General features: G+C 40.0%; 1 protein-coding gene across 1 annotated transcript in view; it reads left to right on the forward strand.

The window, feature by feature from the left end:
* vipr1b (vasoactive intestinal peptide receptor 1b) overlaps positions 1-14,234 on the forward strand; it is a 50,953-nt gene extending 36,719 nt beyond the window's left edge. The window contains exons 9-16 of the mRNA XM_046371654.1: positions 2,040-2,172; positions 8,155-8,308; positions 8,411-8,471; positions 8,579-8,651; positions 9,938-10,029; positions 10,558-10,687; positions 11,261-11,302; positions 12,778-14,234. Coding sequence (XP_046227610.1) covers positions 2,040-2,172; positions 8,155-8,308; positions 8,411-8,471; positions 8,579-8,651; positions 9,938-10,029; positions 10,558-10,687; positions 11,261-11,302; positions 12,778-12,969 — 877 coding nt within the window. The 3' untranslated portion in view covers positions 12,970-14,234. The remainder of the gene's footprint in view (positions 1-2,039; positions 2,173-8,154; positions 8,309-8,410; positions 8,472-8,578; positions 8,652-9,937; positions 10,030-10,557; positions 10,688-11,260; positions 11,303-12,777) is intronic.
* Positions 14,235-15,496: the final 1,262 nt, after the last annotated feature.

A 15,496-nucleotide genomic window follows, 5' to 3' on the forward strand; every position in this document is an offset into this window, starting at 1 on the left:
ACGTAATGAGACGCAACACATATTTTTTTCCTCCATCCAACCATCAATTCTCTACTGTATACCCATTAATTCCTGTTCAGGGAAACTTTTTTATTTCTCTCGTCACTTTACTGGCAGCATTTTTCATGTGTCTCCTCAATAGTCTGTCCATGTAGCTGCACTGTGTCATACATTAGTCACAGATCTGAGCTACTTTTCATGTTTTCCACAAAGACCTGCAGTAGGTGTCAAAGTGTGTCCACCTGAGAGTTTTGTTTTCCCAGCACCATAAGGTAGGATAAGGTCAGATGATTTAAAAAGTAAAAATAAAGTATGTGAAATGAAGGAAATCAACAGGTTTGAGCCTGAAGGAGAGTTATGGCAGGGCAGTGGGAGGTGAAGGGAGCTGTGGGGGTTACTCTGAGGGGTATTAATGAGAGTTGGTGGGATGGGTAGAGTCGCACCTGTTTCTGAAAGATACCACAGTCTGTCGCATTTGCGTCGGTTTACTGTGATCACTTGAAATATAAGCCTTGCTAGAGAACCAAAGTCATGAAGCGAGCCTCTGTTCCACTGGCAACGTTATGCAATGCAAGCTCTCATTCAGCATTTCTATTTTTGGTCTTTCTTTAAAAAAAAAATGAAGCAGATTCCTGTTCATTCTTGCTTTTCATATTCTCAGTCAAATAATCTCCGCTACAAGCAGTTTCTATTCGAAACAGAAACCTTCACGATTCAGTATGGGAACTTCTGTCTTGGTTTTGTCTCTATTCACAAAAGTCTCCAATGCTCTCTCCTAAAATCTTTTTTAACATTTGTTGTGTAAAAACGTCTAGAACATCTGCTTCTTGCTGCTGTTACAGACTTCAGAGATGACTGCGGTTCCATTCATTTATTTAAAGTTTGACTTATGTTTGTTTGTAAAATATACTGCATATTTGTATTTATGAGAGCTGTGTGTCTTTGTTTGTTTTATGTCCATAGTTGGATATCTCCAGTGACATTACTTGCACTATATATTACATTAATGTGTCTGTATAATCCCATGAGGGATGAATCATCTATGATGAGACAAAAAAATAAAATGATTCGTTCATTACTTTTTGTTTTCAGTAGTGCAGCCTTAGAGGAAAAAGTTTCTTTCTGTGAAACAAAATGCTTTAACTTTGAGTCATTGAGCAATTGTAGCAAATGCATTGATCGCGTGCCAAAACGGAAAATCATCTCTGTTGGTGTTTGGAAAATTACACTCTGCACCTTCATTGCACCAGCATAGCAATAAAGATAATATCTTGTCTTTGCTTTCTTCTCTGTCAGCGTCCTCCTGAGAAGTTAGGCTGTGCTTTTATTGAGCCACAAAAATGCTCTAAATATCTATAATATAAATTGGCCAGAAATGTTCACATTTTATATTGCAGTAGAAGCTGAAGAAAACAAGCATTTGGATTGCAGCACATAACAATTGTCATTTTAAATAGCTGTGACAGAATGTTAACAAGCTCTCCAGGCTGTGAGATAAGGTTAGTTCTCTTGAGGGGATATTAAGTGATTAAGCATGTGCTGCATCACAACAAAATATTTCACCCGGCCTGGGAACAAGCACCTCCCATAAACAAATGATCGTAACTAATGGCAGACTTGACACCACCGTAGGCATTTGTGCCCGTCTCTTCTTCCTAATCATTCAGTCTTCTCAAGAATGACAATGTAATGAGGAAGTCAAGAAGGGTACGAAAATAGATGCTTGAGTATTTCCAAACCATTTTCATTTATTTTCAATTTATAATTAGCCGTTTTGAAACCCACACCTCTTGTCTTTATTGGCGAGACTTGTGAAGGACCATCAAAAGCATTCATTGTGTTTTAAAGCAGATCCACTCACACAGTGGTGAAAGGAACTAGTGAACTTAATTATGAGTCAGTTTGTGATTTGCTGTCATTATAAGCTATTAAGTCCAAGGACATTGGATAATTAGCATGAAAGCCCTCTTGATTGAATTGTGTGTGTGTCTTGTCTTTGTCTTGATCTGTATTCTTGCTTCTCTTTCTGTGCATTGCAGGAAGCTCCACTGCACAAGGAACTACATCCACATGCATCTGTTCGTATCGTTTATCCTGAAGGCCATCGCTGTGTTCATCAAGGATGTTGTCCTCTACGACGTCGGGGAGGTGGACAACTGCTCCTCAGGCTCTGTGAGTTAATTATCCAAGATTCTTGGTGTCCTTGAACCCTGAACAAGTCAAACTCTCAAAGAAACTCAGCAGGTGGACGTGACACTCGAGCTTGTTGGGTAATTACCCACATTAAACCACCCAATAACAGATCTCCTCAACTCAGAGGGTTGAAAAGATGGGTATCTGTAGTGCCGATGTTTGATGGGAGACAAGGAGGAAATGTAAGCGGCTCTGTCAAATGTCCACTTTTTCCTTATTACAAAGACAAAATCAAGTCCTGGTAAAGATTAATATCATTTTGAAGATTTATAGCTTCAAGCATGAGTGATGATCAGTTACTTTACGATGATGGTTCAGTTTGCATTAGCAGAGATTCTTCTGATATTCTTTTGAGGCTGCTGCCTCAGAAGGTCTTGGCTTACTGTGCTTTAATCTTTTTTGGGTCTAAAGGTGTTGTCCCAGTTTGTTATCTGACCCTGTCTTGAAAGGGTCCCTCTGTCAAAAGTTCAGGAACTGCTGGGCCAATTGGCAGGTAAATCCGGCCAACTGGATGTTTATGTTTTAAAAAATGATTTAAAATAATGTGATAACATTATAGTTGTTCTGCAGCCAACAGAGTCTCATACAAAACAAGCAAAACAGGGCACATGAGGCCCGTGTCCACTGCTGGTTGGGACCACAGTTTGAGTGGGCACACCGTCAGCTGTGGCTGGTCTGTATTATTGCTTCAAGAGATTCACTAACAGAGCTCTCTCGCTGTCTCCTGGTGAGGCTGATTGAAACGGACCCTAACTGTGATTACGGCTGCATTGGATGACATATCTTTGGCCGTGGCGCTTGCTGTGATTGTGTCTGTTGTCGTGGCCGTGCCTTGGTTGTCATGATTATGTGACGTATGAGTTTGTAATGGATGTAACGCTAACTACATGCGGGGGTTGTTTGGGTGCAGTGAGCTGACATAGTTGTACTGGCTGAATGTAATTCCAACACATCTATCACATGTGTCACATCTGATAAAAGCTATTTATATTCAACTGTTGTGTTGCTTAATGATGCTTGTGCAGCTAATGTTAGTAAGCATGACAAGAAGATTAGTAAAGTACAGCTACCATAGTCATATCCACAGCATCATGGATTGTACAATCTGACCACCATTTGATCCATCTGCACACAGCACAGCTTCAGCCACCACAGGCAGGTGGGGCAGCTGCAGTAAGTGGCAGTATACTGTCAGAGTAATGAGAAATAAATGCGTAATGTAAAGTGTCACATCATCTCTCTCCTCTACGGCATATTCTGCAGAGCATTTATTTTCATATTTATCATCATATATTTTCCCTGCCTTTTTTGCCTTTTGTTTATATACGGCCTTTCAAACTTTGAGCTGCGTCACATACATCAAATGTATTTTAAATTAGCCTAGCTTAGCCTAGTGTAGATTGGGGAAAAATTAATCTAGCAGTACCTCTAACTGATAAAAATGTTTAATACTAGATTATTGATTAGAAAATACTGGGACGACCTGAACTCCACCCTCCCTCAGAGCTGTGAGTCACCCCAAGGCAGATTACCCCAATACCTCTCAAGTAGCAAAATATATCTTTTAAAAAAACTGAATTGTTCAGTTGAAACACTACAAATTTATGACAAAACTAAACAGTAGCTGAAGATGTTAAGCCCACGCCATTTAAATAATGTCAATCTTACTGCACAAGCCATTTATGTTTGGATGTCTTCCTGTCAGCTCTCAGCACCACCACCACCTCCAACCAGCTGCATATGCTGAGCTGCAGACCAGAGGCCCCTGAGGCCACACTTAGGCCAGGGAACATGAGGTTTATGTTACATGATGTGGCCACACGACGAGAGGAGCCACAGAGTGTATTTATTAGTGAGCTCTCTGGCTGGCTCTGGTGTGTTAATGGAACTATTGGTTTGAGAGGAGCCAGCTGCTGTCATGCATCCGCTTGAGAAGGACGTTATGCAGACAAATTTGGTGCTACAGCGCTCACCGTGACCCCGACGTTACTTCCTGTTGGCTCGGTCACTGTCGCTTTCAGTGTGTGTAGGTGTTCCGAATGCTCGGTTCATTACCCTTCCTCTGCAGTTGGATGTTTGCTGGAGTGACCAGCTTATAACTAATGCATTATTCAAGCTACACATGTGTTTGTCAGAGAGAGAAAGAAAGTGTGTGTGTGTGTGTGTGTGTGTGTGGCGTCATTCATCTATATGCCACTGATGGCACGCTTTTTAAAAGGGAGCTCCAGCAAACAATTTGTACTGATTTGCACACATTAGAACCAGGATATAGGAAGCATTGAAAGTGGACAAACTAACGGGGGACTGGAGGTCCTCCCTGAGTAAATTTTTATCAGCGTAGCTTTTATTTCCTGTATTCTGGTACATTTTAATAATTGGTTTGATATTTTAATGTGGCATGAGAAAAATGATGGGTATGTTTTGTAATTTTATCCAGAGGAAGTGGTTGGCCCCAGATCACTTATTTGAAGATATTAAAAAGCTTAAAGTGCAGAACTTGATTTAATTCATAGCCATCTTTAATACAAACCACTCATTGTTTCTGTGCACTTGAGGATCTCTTTATAATTACATGCAATTGCAATGTCTGATAATTTTTTTTACTGTTATCAAATCAATGAGTGGAGAGGATGACTGTCATCAAAGTGGTCCTGTGCACTCTCCAATATACTGCATTCATCTTACCGTCACTTTTCCTGCGATGAAGATTCACTGAGGCCTGGTGTCTCAAAGTGAGATTATGTTGTTCCGTGACAAAATGCGTCAGTATAACAACCATCTGCCACCTTTCATGAAAAGTAATAAGTCTTGCATTCATCAAGAGGAACTGGTTTGTGTGTGTGAGAGCAAATCCATCCGGTTAGCGGGATAACATCCTAACAGCTCTGTGGCAAAGGCAGCTGACACATACTTTATAGCTAAAAACACATTTCAAATAGCAAATCACTTAAAATACAACACACAGAACCCCTAAAGTTCATGAAATACTGGAATGAATGTGACACCGTTAAACACCAACAGTCACAGGTGCCCAGTTGTATCAGCTAATATAATGTTGCCTCTCAGGTGAAAGTTAAAAGTTTTAAACATAAAAATAAGGAATAAACACTTCCAGCTTCTATCTGCCTCAGTGTTTTTTTAATTGCTCCCCTTTTTATTTCCTCACTTAGTTAACTTCTTCCCTTTTTACCTCTTCATTTCAGTCCTTTCTTTCTCTCCTTGTCTTTCTTCTCTTCTCTTCTCTTTTCTATCTTACTCTCCTGTCAGGTTTCCCTTCTTCCTACCTTGTATACTGTATCATAGTTAAAAGGGGATTTTAACAAAATGGGTAATAATGGCTCATCTGTGGGTCCATTTTTTTCCCTTCAGCATACGAATCAGTTTATATTCACTACTAAATCCCTGTCAGCTCCACTGCCAGCTGCTCTGATGACCTGTCAAAAACTCTGCCACCATGTACAAGAAATGGATTCCTGAAAACAAAATCAGAGTGTGAAATGGTATGATTTCCCAACGTGTGTTTGATTCAACAAGCAAACTACCCAGACAGCTGTGAGACGCTGAGCTCCTTTTGAGGAGTGAGTGAGGACAAATCCTGGTCAAGTTGTAAAGAATCAATCGACACTCACGCTGCTGGTGTTCTGCTGCACCACAGCTTACACTGCAGAACAAAAGGAGGTGACTTATTGCATTATTTTGTCTTTTGAAAACTTCAAGAATCCAACTAACCACCACTGGGACAAGTTTCTGTGCCTAAACCGGACCAAAGTGCAACTGTTTCACAAAGTTAACAGCGCAAAACTCTCATAATCAGGGGTGCACATAACTGGTACGCAAGCGCAACAAAAATCAGGAATGAGTAATGTTACTACTCGTCTTTGCGTACTTGACCATCACGTCAAAGGGGCGTAGTAACACAAATGACATTACGCATTCCTGATTTTTGTCGCGCTTGCGTGTCTGCATACCAGTTATGTGCACCCCTGCTCATAATACTGTTTATAAACTCATCACAGGTTTAGTGTGTAAAATCGTGCATCCTGTCAAGGAATTGTAGTGAAGTAAAAAGTACAATATCTCCTTTCAAAATGTTGTAGAAGTGTAAAGTAACTGAAAGTATTTTAAAAAAGGACTGGAATAAATGAAGTAAACTGCCTAATTTTTTAATATTTTCATGATATTTATCAAAATGTATCAAACCACAATTTAACAGCAAATGTGGTAATACGCTAGTAAGACACTTTGGAAGAAATGTGCTGAAGTGACCTACAATATCGTCCCAACAGACTGGTTTAGTACCCGTGTACTAAAGTATGAATGAGAAGCAGTTTGACGTCCTTTTCTTTGGTCTTAATTGATGAAGAGTTGGACTCCACTGCAGGGGGATCAGCTCTTACCCTTGTGCTCATTTTTCATGTATCACTTCCCCGCTCACTCATCGCTCTCGGCATTTCGTGTCTTGTTTCTCTCTGTGAAAGAAAGAAAGAAAAAGGCTGCAGATGTTTTTGCTTATTCACGCCCACTCACTTTTGTTTCTTTATTGCATTTGTGTTGTTTTGACCCCTCTGCCCTGCTGTTCTATTGTCTCTGTCCTCAATGTGCTTCAGTCACCCAGTCACCCTCCTTTTCACCCTCCCCGTAATTCATCCCATGTCTCGCATGTACTGCACCTGCTAAAGGGCTCGATGCATTTACTGCCACAGGGTCATTTTCAAAGTGAGTAAAGTATTGATTTTTTCTCATCTGTGTGATGCTCTCCCCGTAGCGTCTATGGGATGATCATCCCAAAACGAGCTTGTGTGTGCCTGATGGAGTCAGCCTCGCATCCTGCACAATGAAAGTGTGTTTTCTGTGAATTGAAGAGGTTGTGAAAGGGTGACGCGACACACACATGCACACACACATCAGCTCAGCCCACCCACACCATTAGCAAAACGAAAGCTTTTGTACTTGTATAACGTGTTCAATAGCAGCTTCGGCTCTCAGTGTTCGGCAGGAGCAAAATGAATTTTGAATGAATTCACTCATCCTTGTGGAAGTGTTGTGCTGTTGTGCTGTCAGTCAGCCAGAATAAAGCTGATTATGTTCTTCTGTGTGGTTGTTTCAGTGTTCCTCTCTTGTCCCCTGCTCGTTGAAATATATGCTGGAACAGTTCTGCTCTTTGCTGGCTCTGCTTCCTCTGCTCATCAAGAGATAGTGAGATAGTGACACTTAGGTACAAATGTGATGTACTTGTACTTTACCAGTTTATGCAACTTCATTTTTCAGGTACATCTCCAAGGCAAATATTGCACTTTGTACTCCACTACATTTGTCTCTTGATACTTTTCAGATTACATTTTTTTATACTCCTATTCAATTGAAAACAAGTACCTCCAAGTTTGGTGATTCTGGATGTGAAATGTGAATGTGAACTGCCTCTAAGGCTAAATAAACCATTTAAAAACCCTCTTGGATTAGCTGGAAAGTGCATCTTCACAACCACATGATGATCTTATGGAATATGATGCATTGCTAAATATTGTTTTTGTACTGTTTTCAGTATGTCGAAAAGGATTAGCAAATCAACACATTCTGATTTATTTATGTTTAACGCAACATCTCAACTTTTTTATTCCTTCATTTTTTTGTTTTATGTTTTTTGGAAGTGTGGTTATAGTAAGGGCTCAGCTAGCGGCCTCTATACATTGCTTACTAATATTTTAGTATTACTTTTGTGTGTTAGTGCACTTGGCACAAAGCAAAAGTATAGAGTTGCACTTAAAGTTTCATTATGGGCAGCCTGCACCAAAGGAAACTCAATAAATGCATTCTTACATTTTCTGAATTCAGTTCTGCCGCCACATGGAATTAAATTGTACTGTAATTTATTTATTTATTGTGATATTGTTCTTGTTCAATATATATCCACTTAGAAGATCGTTGTGAGATTTATGTTTTTCTGTCTTGTGTCATTACCAGGTTGGCTGCAAAGTAGTGATTGTGTTCTTCCAGTATTGTATTATGGCCAGTTTTTTCTGGCTACTGGTGGAAGGCCTTTATCTTCACGCATTGTTGGCCGTCTCTTTCTTCTCCGAGAGGAAGTACTTCTGGGCTTACATCCTGATTGGCTGGGGTGAGAATGTCTTCCTTTTAAGCCTTTCCTGCTGTCTCAGGATGAGACTTCAGTTGAAGAGGTTGCATAATAACTTTTATTGTTTTTTTTTAATTTCCCTAGGAGGTCCGACAATTTTCATCACAGCTTGGAGCATCGCTAAAGCCTATTACGACGATGTGGGGTAAGGAAAACCCCGGGGGGGTCTGCTAGACCAGATTCAAGTACAACACCTGGGTTTGCTTTGCTTTGCAACATCTTGTACATGAGTATTGTTTGACACCCCACCAGGTGCTGGGATATAATCGAGAACACTGATATGTTCTGGTGGATCATTAAAACCCCTATTTTAGCATCAATCCTGGTAAGTTTACAAGCCTTGAGCACTTTTTGATCGGTCATATTTCGTTACGTCAACATTTGTGCATCTCAGGCTGTCAACACTCTCAAGTCAGACTTTTCCAAAGCGAAACTAATTGCCAGTGAGAGAGAAGACGTCTTTGTAAGTTATTATCAGTCCACCTCAGACTGATCTGTCAGCATAGTTTCTGTGAAGGCTTTTGAAGTCCACATTCTCTTTAGTATTCCCACTGTGTGTCAACACAACTGAGAGGTTGATATGACCTCAAAGTTCTCACTTCTCTTTGGAAAGTTTGCAGGATAGTCAATATGAAGTGTTTTTCTTGATCGGAAGGTCTTCGTTGACTTAAGTCGCCATGGTTGGTTTGTGATCAGTTTTGATTTTAAATGCAATATTGGTTATGTGCAGAAAGATCTGTGAACAGATACACACAGAGAGGCTGAAGAAATGAACAGACACTGTTTGCCAAGCAATAGCATCTAACTCTCTAACTCTACTATTTGTGTATAGATTTAACAAACATTATTGAGTTTTAAAGGTTAAACAAAGTTAGCTTATCCCCCTTCCTTCAGTGTTTATGCTAAGCTAAGCTAACTATCCTTTGCAGAAGTTCAACATTTTTTCAAATCTGCTTATTCTCGCTCTTGCCGTGTGTTATGAGAAGATTGATACCACTGCCACTTCTGCAAAGTGAACATGAAGATACAGGAAATTGTGTTTAAACACCTGTCGTAAACACCAGATTTTGAGATGACATTATAGGATATACAAAACATCCAGTTTTTGTGAAAAATCCCACACGTCGACTGATGTTCGTTGATGTCCTGCCTTGTCGGCCTTTGCATGGCAGCAGGTCTTGGCACAGCAGGTTTAGTTCTGTTCTTTCACATTAGCATCAGGGTCAGCATCCTGGCTGTCAGATTGCTCTGCCTCTTTCCCTCTGCAGCAGCTGACTGATGTTTGTGGGCGCATCATGAACTGTATGATGTGTTGCCTGTTCAGAGGTCCAGCACAAATTAAATTTAGAAAATGCCCATGTTCCCACAGGGCAGCACCACAATTCATTCAGAGCCAGATGAAATTCAGAGTAAAGGTTGCGTTATGAGAATTATTTCAATTCTCCATTAGATAAAACACTTAAAATAGGAGAAGGAACTTTAGAACTATTTTCATCTAGGAATTTAATCTTGGAAAAACCTTGTATTTCTGATTTACATGCCAATAACCACCAGGACTAAATCATAATTACATTGTAAACTACATTTATACTGCCTTTAAATTCTCCACAGATGAACTTTATTTTATTCATCTGCATCATACGAATACTTCGCCAGAAGATCAATTGCCCGGATATTGGAAGAAATGAGTCCAACCAGTACTCGTGAGTATAATTTCATTTCTTTTTCATGCTGTAAATTTCCATTATTCATCAACTCAGGTAAGATGAAATATTATTGATCTCTACGAGGACTTTGGGGGAAAAAAGTTTCTGTCTAGGGCTGAATTCAGTCCACATTCTGTGAAAGTGAAAAAGAAAAAACAATGATTATCTAAAATAAACAGAGATAGCGAAGAGTAGGATACACACATTTGTCCCGTGGGTACGGCTGGTGCTATGACTTCCTCAGAGCAATTTTAACTTCCTTGCTCGGAGCAATGCACGGATGACCATTACTTTTCGACTTGCTAAAATAAACCCCTTGCAGCTTCTTTAAACAGAGATATAGAGTTCTATGTGTGATTTTTCTCCCTTGTTATAGAGAGCCTGAACTGAACTGTTTTCCCACTGAATGGTGTTCTGAGCTAACATGTAAAGTGAAATGTTTCATTATTGACTGATACAGAGACAGACTGAAAATTGGTTTTGGTGGGGGAAATACTTGAATCTGTTTTTGCTTTGTTGTTACAGGAGATTAGCAAAGTCGACGCTGCTTTTGATTCCTCTGTTTGGGATCAATTTCATCGTGTTTGCCTTCATTCCAGAGCAAGTGAAGACTGAACTGCGGCTAGTTTTTGACTTGATTCTGGGGTCTTTTCAGGTATGATGTCAACCATCTAGCAAGGAAAGATTGAATAAAAAATCACTTTTACATGTCACATTCTGCAAATTCCACACTGAAGAACTTGCATCCTTTCCCACAAGGTCAACAAGGACTTTTCTTCCATTTTTCCAAACTGAAATTCATTCATGGTGTAAAGTAATAATTTGATAATCCTGTCAGCCCTGACCTGCGAGTGTTTTTTGTTGAAGAAAACTGTGGCAGGTCTCCAGGCGGTGTGCAGGCTGATTCAGTGGCGATGTTACCATTTTTAAATCCCGGAGTTATTTCAGTTCATCACATAATGAGGAATGATGGAGAATGCAGCCAGGAAGCACAGCTGCATTACACATCCCTCAGAAGCCAGAGAAACCTTTCGAGCACATTCCTCCCATCATTCTTCTCATCCCTCTTTCTCATTATTACAAACCAGCCACCTTGCACTTACAACTATGCCCTGCTTTTGTCAGTATAAACCATTTCTGTTTCATGAACTAGCCAAGACTTAAATTAACATTTCACCCTGACACACGATGTTATTGTTCTTTTATCTGTGTTTTTCTTTCCATTTAGGGCTTTGTGGTTGCGGTCCTTTACTGCTTCCTCAATGGAGAGGTAGGTACACCTCCCCTCACAATCATGTAAACGCTGTTTGTATAGAAACGCTGTTTGTATAGAAACACTGTTTCTATATAAGATTTCCAAACAGAGATAGCGCATAGTGTCTGTGGAGCTTCTGTGGCTCCTGCTGTGCACCACTTACATTCACACAGACAGTCCTGAAAGTGAGTATGAGTCACGCGCCGTGGTCGCTCCAGCCGTCCCTCCTCCCTTGGACCTGCTCATGGCATATTTTTTTTACACTCTGCCTGCAGGGTGGGAGGGCTGTAAAAAGCAGCCCTTTTGGCAGAGAGCTATTCAGTGATGTCTGCAGAGGCTCTCCGTGGGCACATTAGTTATGTTCCCAGTGCTGGGCCAAATTGAATCACAGTGATGGGCTGGATGGCGAGGCTTGACACTATGCTGCCTGAATTTTAATCTGGTGCAATTTTCAGGTGTCCTTTGTAAAGTGTAAAGCCTTGTATTTCAAATGACTGCAGCTTCAAGAATGGTAAACAGTCCTGGAATCCTGTTCGTTGTTTGTCACATTAGTGGTGTATCCAGTCAAAACAAAACACATGAAATGTAATATCGACAAACGACAGTAATTTTCACATGCACGAAAACAAAATCAAACAATGGCCATAAAAATAACAGCAAAGGGGACCAAAAATCCCCAGATGGACTTAGTCACTACTTCTTACCTCTTGTACCTAATCTAATACAGAAATGTTTCGGAGAAGGCTTCATTTAACTCTATAATCATTTTCAAGGATGCTGAACTGTGTTGCATTATAACAAGAAACGTTTTTGTTATTTATTCTACCCCCACTGATATATTAGAAGCACCTGAAAACTCTTACTGTATCTGGGGATTGCTTTTTTCCTCTCCATCCTTTATCTCTTCAGCTTAAGTTTCTGTTGATTAACATGCCAGCCACTCAGCTTTTCTTCTCCTTAATGTACAGTGAATCACATCCTAACCGCTATTCAGTCTTTCCGGGGGAAGATGTACAAACTTACAGGTGCTCTAAAGCAGCAAATCTCAAAGCTTTAGTGAAGTTGGCATGAGCCATATCGTTATTGTGTTTTATAAATAGTTCAAAGCTTTGTGATACTGCCAGAGGTTTACAGTGTAATTTCAATGGATGAATAAGGTGCCAGCAATATACTTTACCCTGGAACTTAGAAGGAAAAAAAAGAACATGGGGAGTAATAATTTAGGAAAGTTTTAGAGGAAAGAATTATTTGGTATTTTTGTAAAGACTGAGTAATTTATGAAGTACATGAAAATAACTAAAGTAGTAAACCAAAGCTCAGTTATATTTATCCTCCTAATCTGACATTATTTTAGACTCCACATCAATTGACACACCATTCAAATATTATATTGAATTAATGTTATGAGACATGCCACAGCTTACAGTAAAATGAAAACACACAGTAAATCATGAACCACATAAAATAGCAATTGTTCTAACCCTCTGTAGGTCCAAGGAGAGATCAAGAGGAAGTGGCGGAGGTGGCACCTGCAGAGATACATGAGCTCAGACACCAAATACCAACATCCATCCATTGGCAGCAGCAACAACTTCAGCACCCAGATCACCATGATGACGCGGTGCAGCCCGAAAACACGCCGGGGATCATCTTCCTGCCACGACGACCTGTCTTGCATATGATGGGCACCGCGAACTGTGAAACGAACATACATGCTGTACAAAACACTCTCATGCAAAACGTTAAAAGACATAAGAGTATGTAAGCTCAAGAATAAGAACTCCCTCATTAACACATGCACTTTTTTGAGGATGTGCGAATGGGATGTGGACAAAGGAGAGCAATGAGAGAGCATCAGCTTATAAGCATTTGAATGAGAACCGTTCACTTTTTTGTCTGTCATGATTCATCGCACAAGTATGGCTGAGATGTGTGAATCATATCATTATGGCTGAATTGGTCAGTCATACCCTGTGTGTGCTCAGACACTGGGCAATACAAAATGCCACATATTAATGGGGTTAGGTGAGGGATCCAGATGTGAGCTGCACCAGCAGACCTGTAATCTGATGTAATTATGCACTGATTAAAAATCGCTCAGTGGTTTTCTGTAGCTCCAAATGAACGAGGCTGGTGCAACGACGCAGCCAGAGGAGGGTAAGGAGCCGATGTTGAAGATGAAATCTCATTACTTAAACTGTTACTGTATGTGCAGTCTGCTGTCACAGGCGGAGAAAAGTACCTGAAATGCATCATGGGAAGTGTGTTTGAGTAGTGGTGCTGAAAGATGTGTTTGAAGGCAACAGAAAAGAATATAAAAGAAGCAGTAAAAGTTTAAAGTGCAGCATTTTGTTTTTCGTCTCTGTGCAGGAAGACAGAAAAAGAAAATCTGGCTGTTAACCAGCAGCAAGCTTTATTTGCATAAATGTCAAACGGATTCATACCGGCTGACCAGTGTGATGCTGATCCACAGTGATGGGTTTGGAGAACAAATGCCCTTCTCTGCACTATCACTCTCACGAGAGACAAGTTGCCCTTTGCCTTCCCTTTTATCAGTGCAGCCTTTCCTCTTGTTTTCTTTTTGTAGTCCAAGCTTGTGATAGTGATGTTTTTTACTGTTTAAGGCAGTTTTGCTCCAATCACTGATGAGAGGCTGGTTTTAGTGTTTTGAATTAACACTTTCAATCAAATTTTTGCCGGCTGTCGACTTCTAAAGCGACTCTGGAAGGAAATACCTTTAAGCAATTCAATCCTTGAATGTTTACATTTACTTACAAGGAGTCATTTAACATTGTACAGAGAAGTATACAGTGTAAAGAAAATGAATTGCTTTGGATTGTTGTATCGTGATTGTATCGTGGTTACATTATTAGTAATATATCACTGTGATTGTTGTTTGTTCACAGTGTTGCAACATGTGAGATTTAAAGCCTCGCCAGGAACATAAAATTCTGTAATGTAGCCGTCTGTGGCTCAGTGTTCAGCATAACAGCTAAATAAAAGTCGTATGGCTTTAAAACAATCCTCAGACATATACGGAGAAGCTTTTGCTGTGATGCTTTGGTAGAGTGAAGCTTTAACTCCTAAATTCTCCATATTTGAAAAACAAAAAAAAACAAAAGAAAAACTGAATTCTCTATTGACTTGTCAGCTTTAAACTTTTCCATTTGAGGAGTTTGAACCTGACAAGTCAGTGGAGCTGCTATGTAAAGCAAAGCGAAGTGACAGGGATGACCTGTCACACCGATGCTCTCATTGTGCTTCTCAGCTTACATGGTTAGACTTGTAAGTCACTTGCATGTTCATGCAAGAGGGAATATCCAGAAGGTCCAGCTTTACCCGGGAAAAAAAAAGGGTCAGAGCACCGAGTGAAATAAAGCAACGCATGATAATGTTGATCTTAAAATCAAATGGGATGTGCTTGTTGTACATTTGGGGAAAATACACTTATTCACATCGTAGTGTTACATCTGATGATTGATGCCACTGTCACATTGGTCCAATCAAGCAGCTGCTTAGCTCAGCTTAGCATAAATCGGCTCCATTGAAATTAACTAAACTCACCAATGAGCACAAAAGCTTGCTAATCTGCTTTTTGAACCGGCTTCTTGTGAAGTTTTGTCACCACTATGACATTTCCGGGCAACCAGATGGCTAACGACTACCACACAAAAAACATTGCCCGGCACATAACTCCATGCTATCATTAAACTTTTTGTATGGATTTATCAGAGAAAATATAACATGTTTCTGGCTTTAGAGGTGCTGGTAAAAAGCACTAACCAGCCACCATAGCTTCATGTTGAGCCGTCCACAGAAGTCTCAGCAAGAAATCAACTGTTTCCCCAAATGTCAAACTCTTCCCTTACAGACTCATTATCACACACTGTTTGGTGCCTGTCTTTCATTGTCAGTAAAGTTTAATGCATTTGTGTGAATTTCACAATAGTGAATTTAAATCGATTTGTACATTCAGATGAAACAGTCCAAGCGGACAGACTTTTCATATTCACTCACGGGTGTTGCTGTATAACATCTTAGTGTTCTGGTAACCTGGCGTGGTTGTTTTGTATCAGTGAAATAATATGAAAATGTGATATTGTATTAGAAACGACTCACAGTAAGCATACGGTGTTGAATTATGTGTGATTGCTGTGTATTTCTTTGTTTGCAAACTGGATATTGCTTGTGTTTAAGCTTTGAGAGTTT

The sequence above is a fragment of the Scatophagus argus genome, chromosome 18, assembly GCF_020382885.2.
Source record: "Scatophagus argus isolate fScaArg1 chromosome 18, fScaArg1.pri, whole genome shotgun sequence".
Classification (NCBI taxonomy): Eukaryota; Metazoa; Chordata; class Actinopteri; family Scatophagidae; genus Scatophagus; species Scatophagus argus.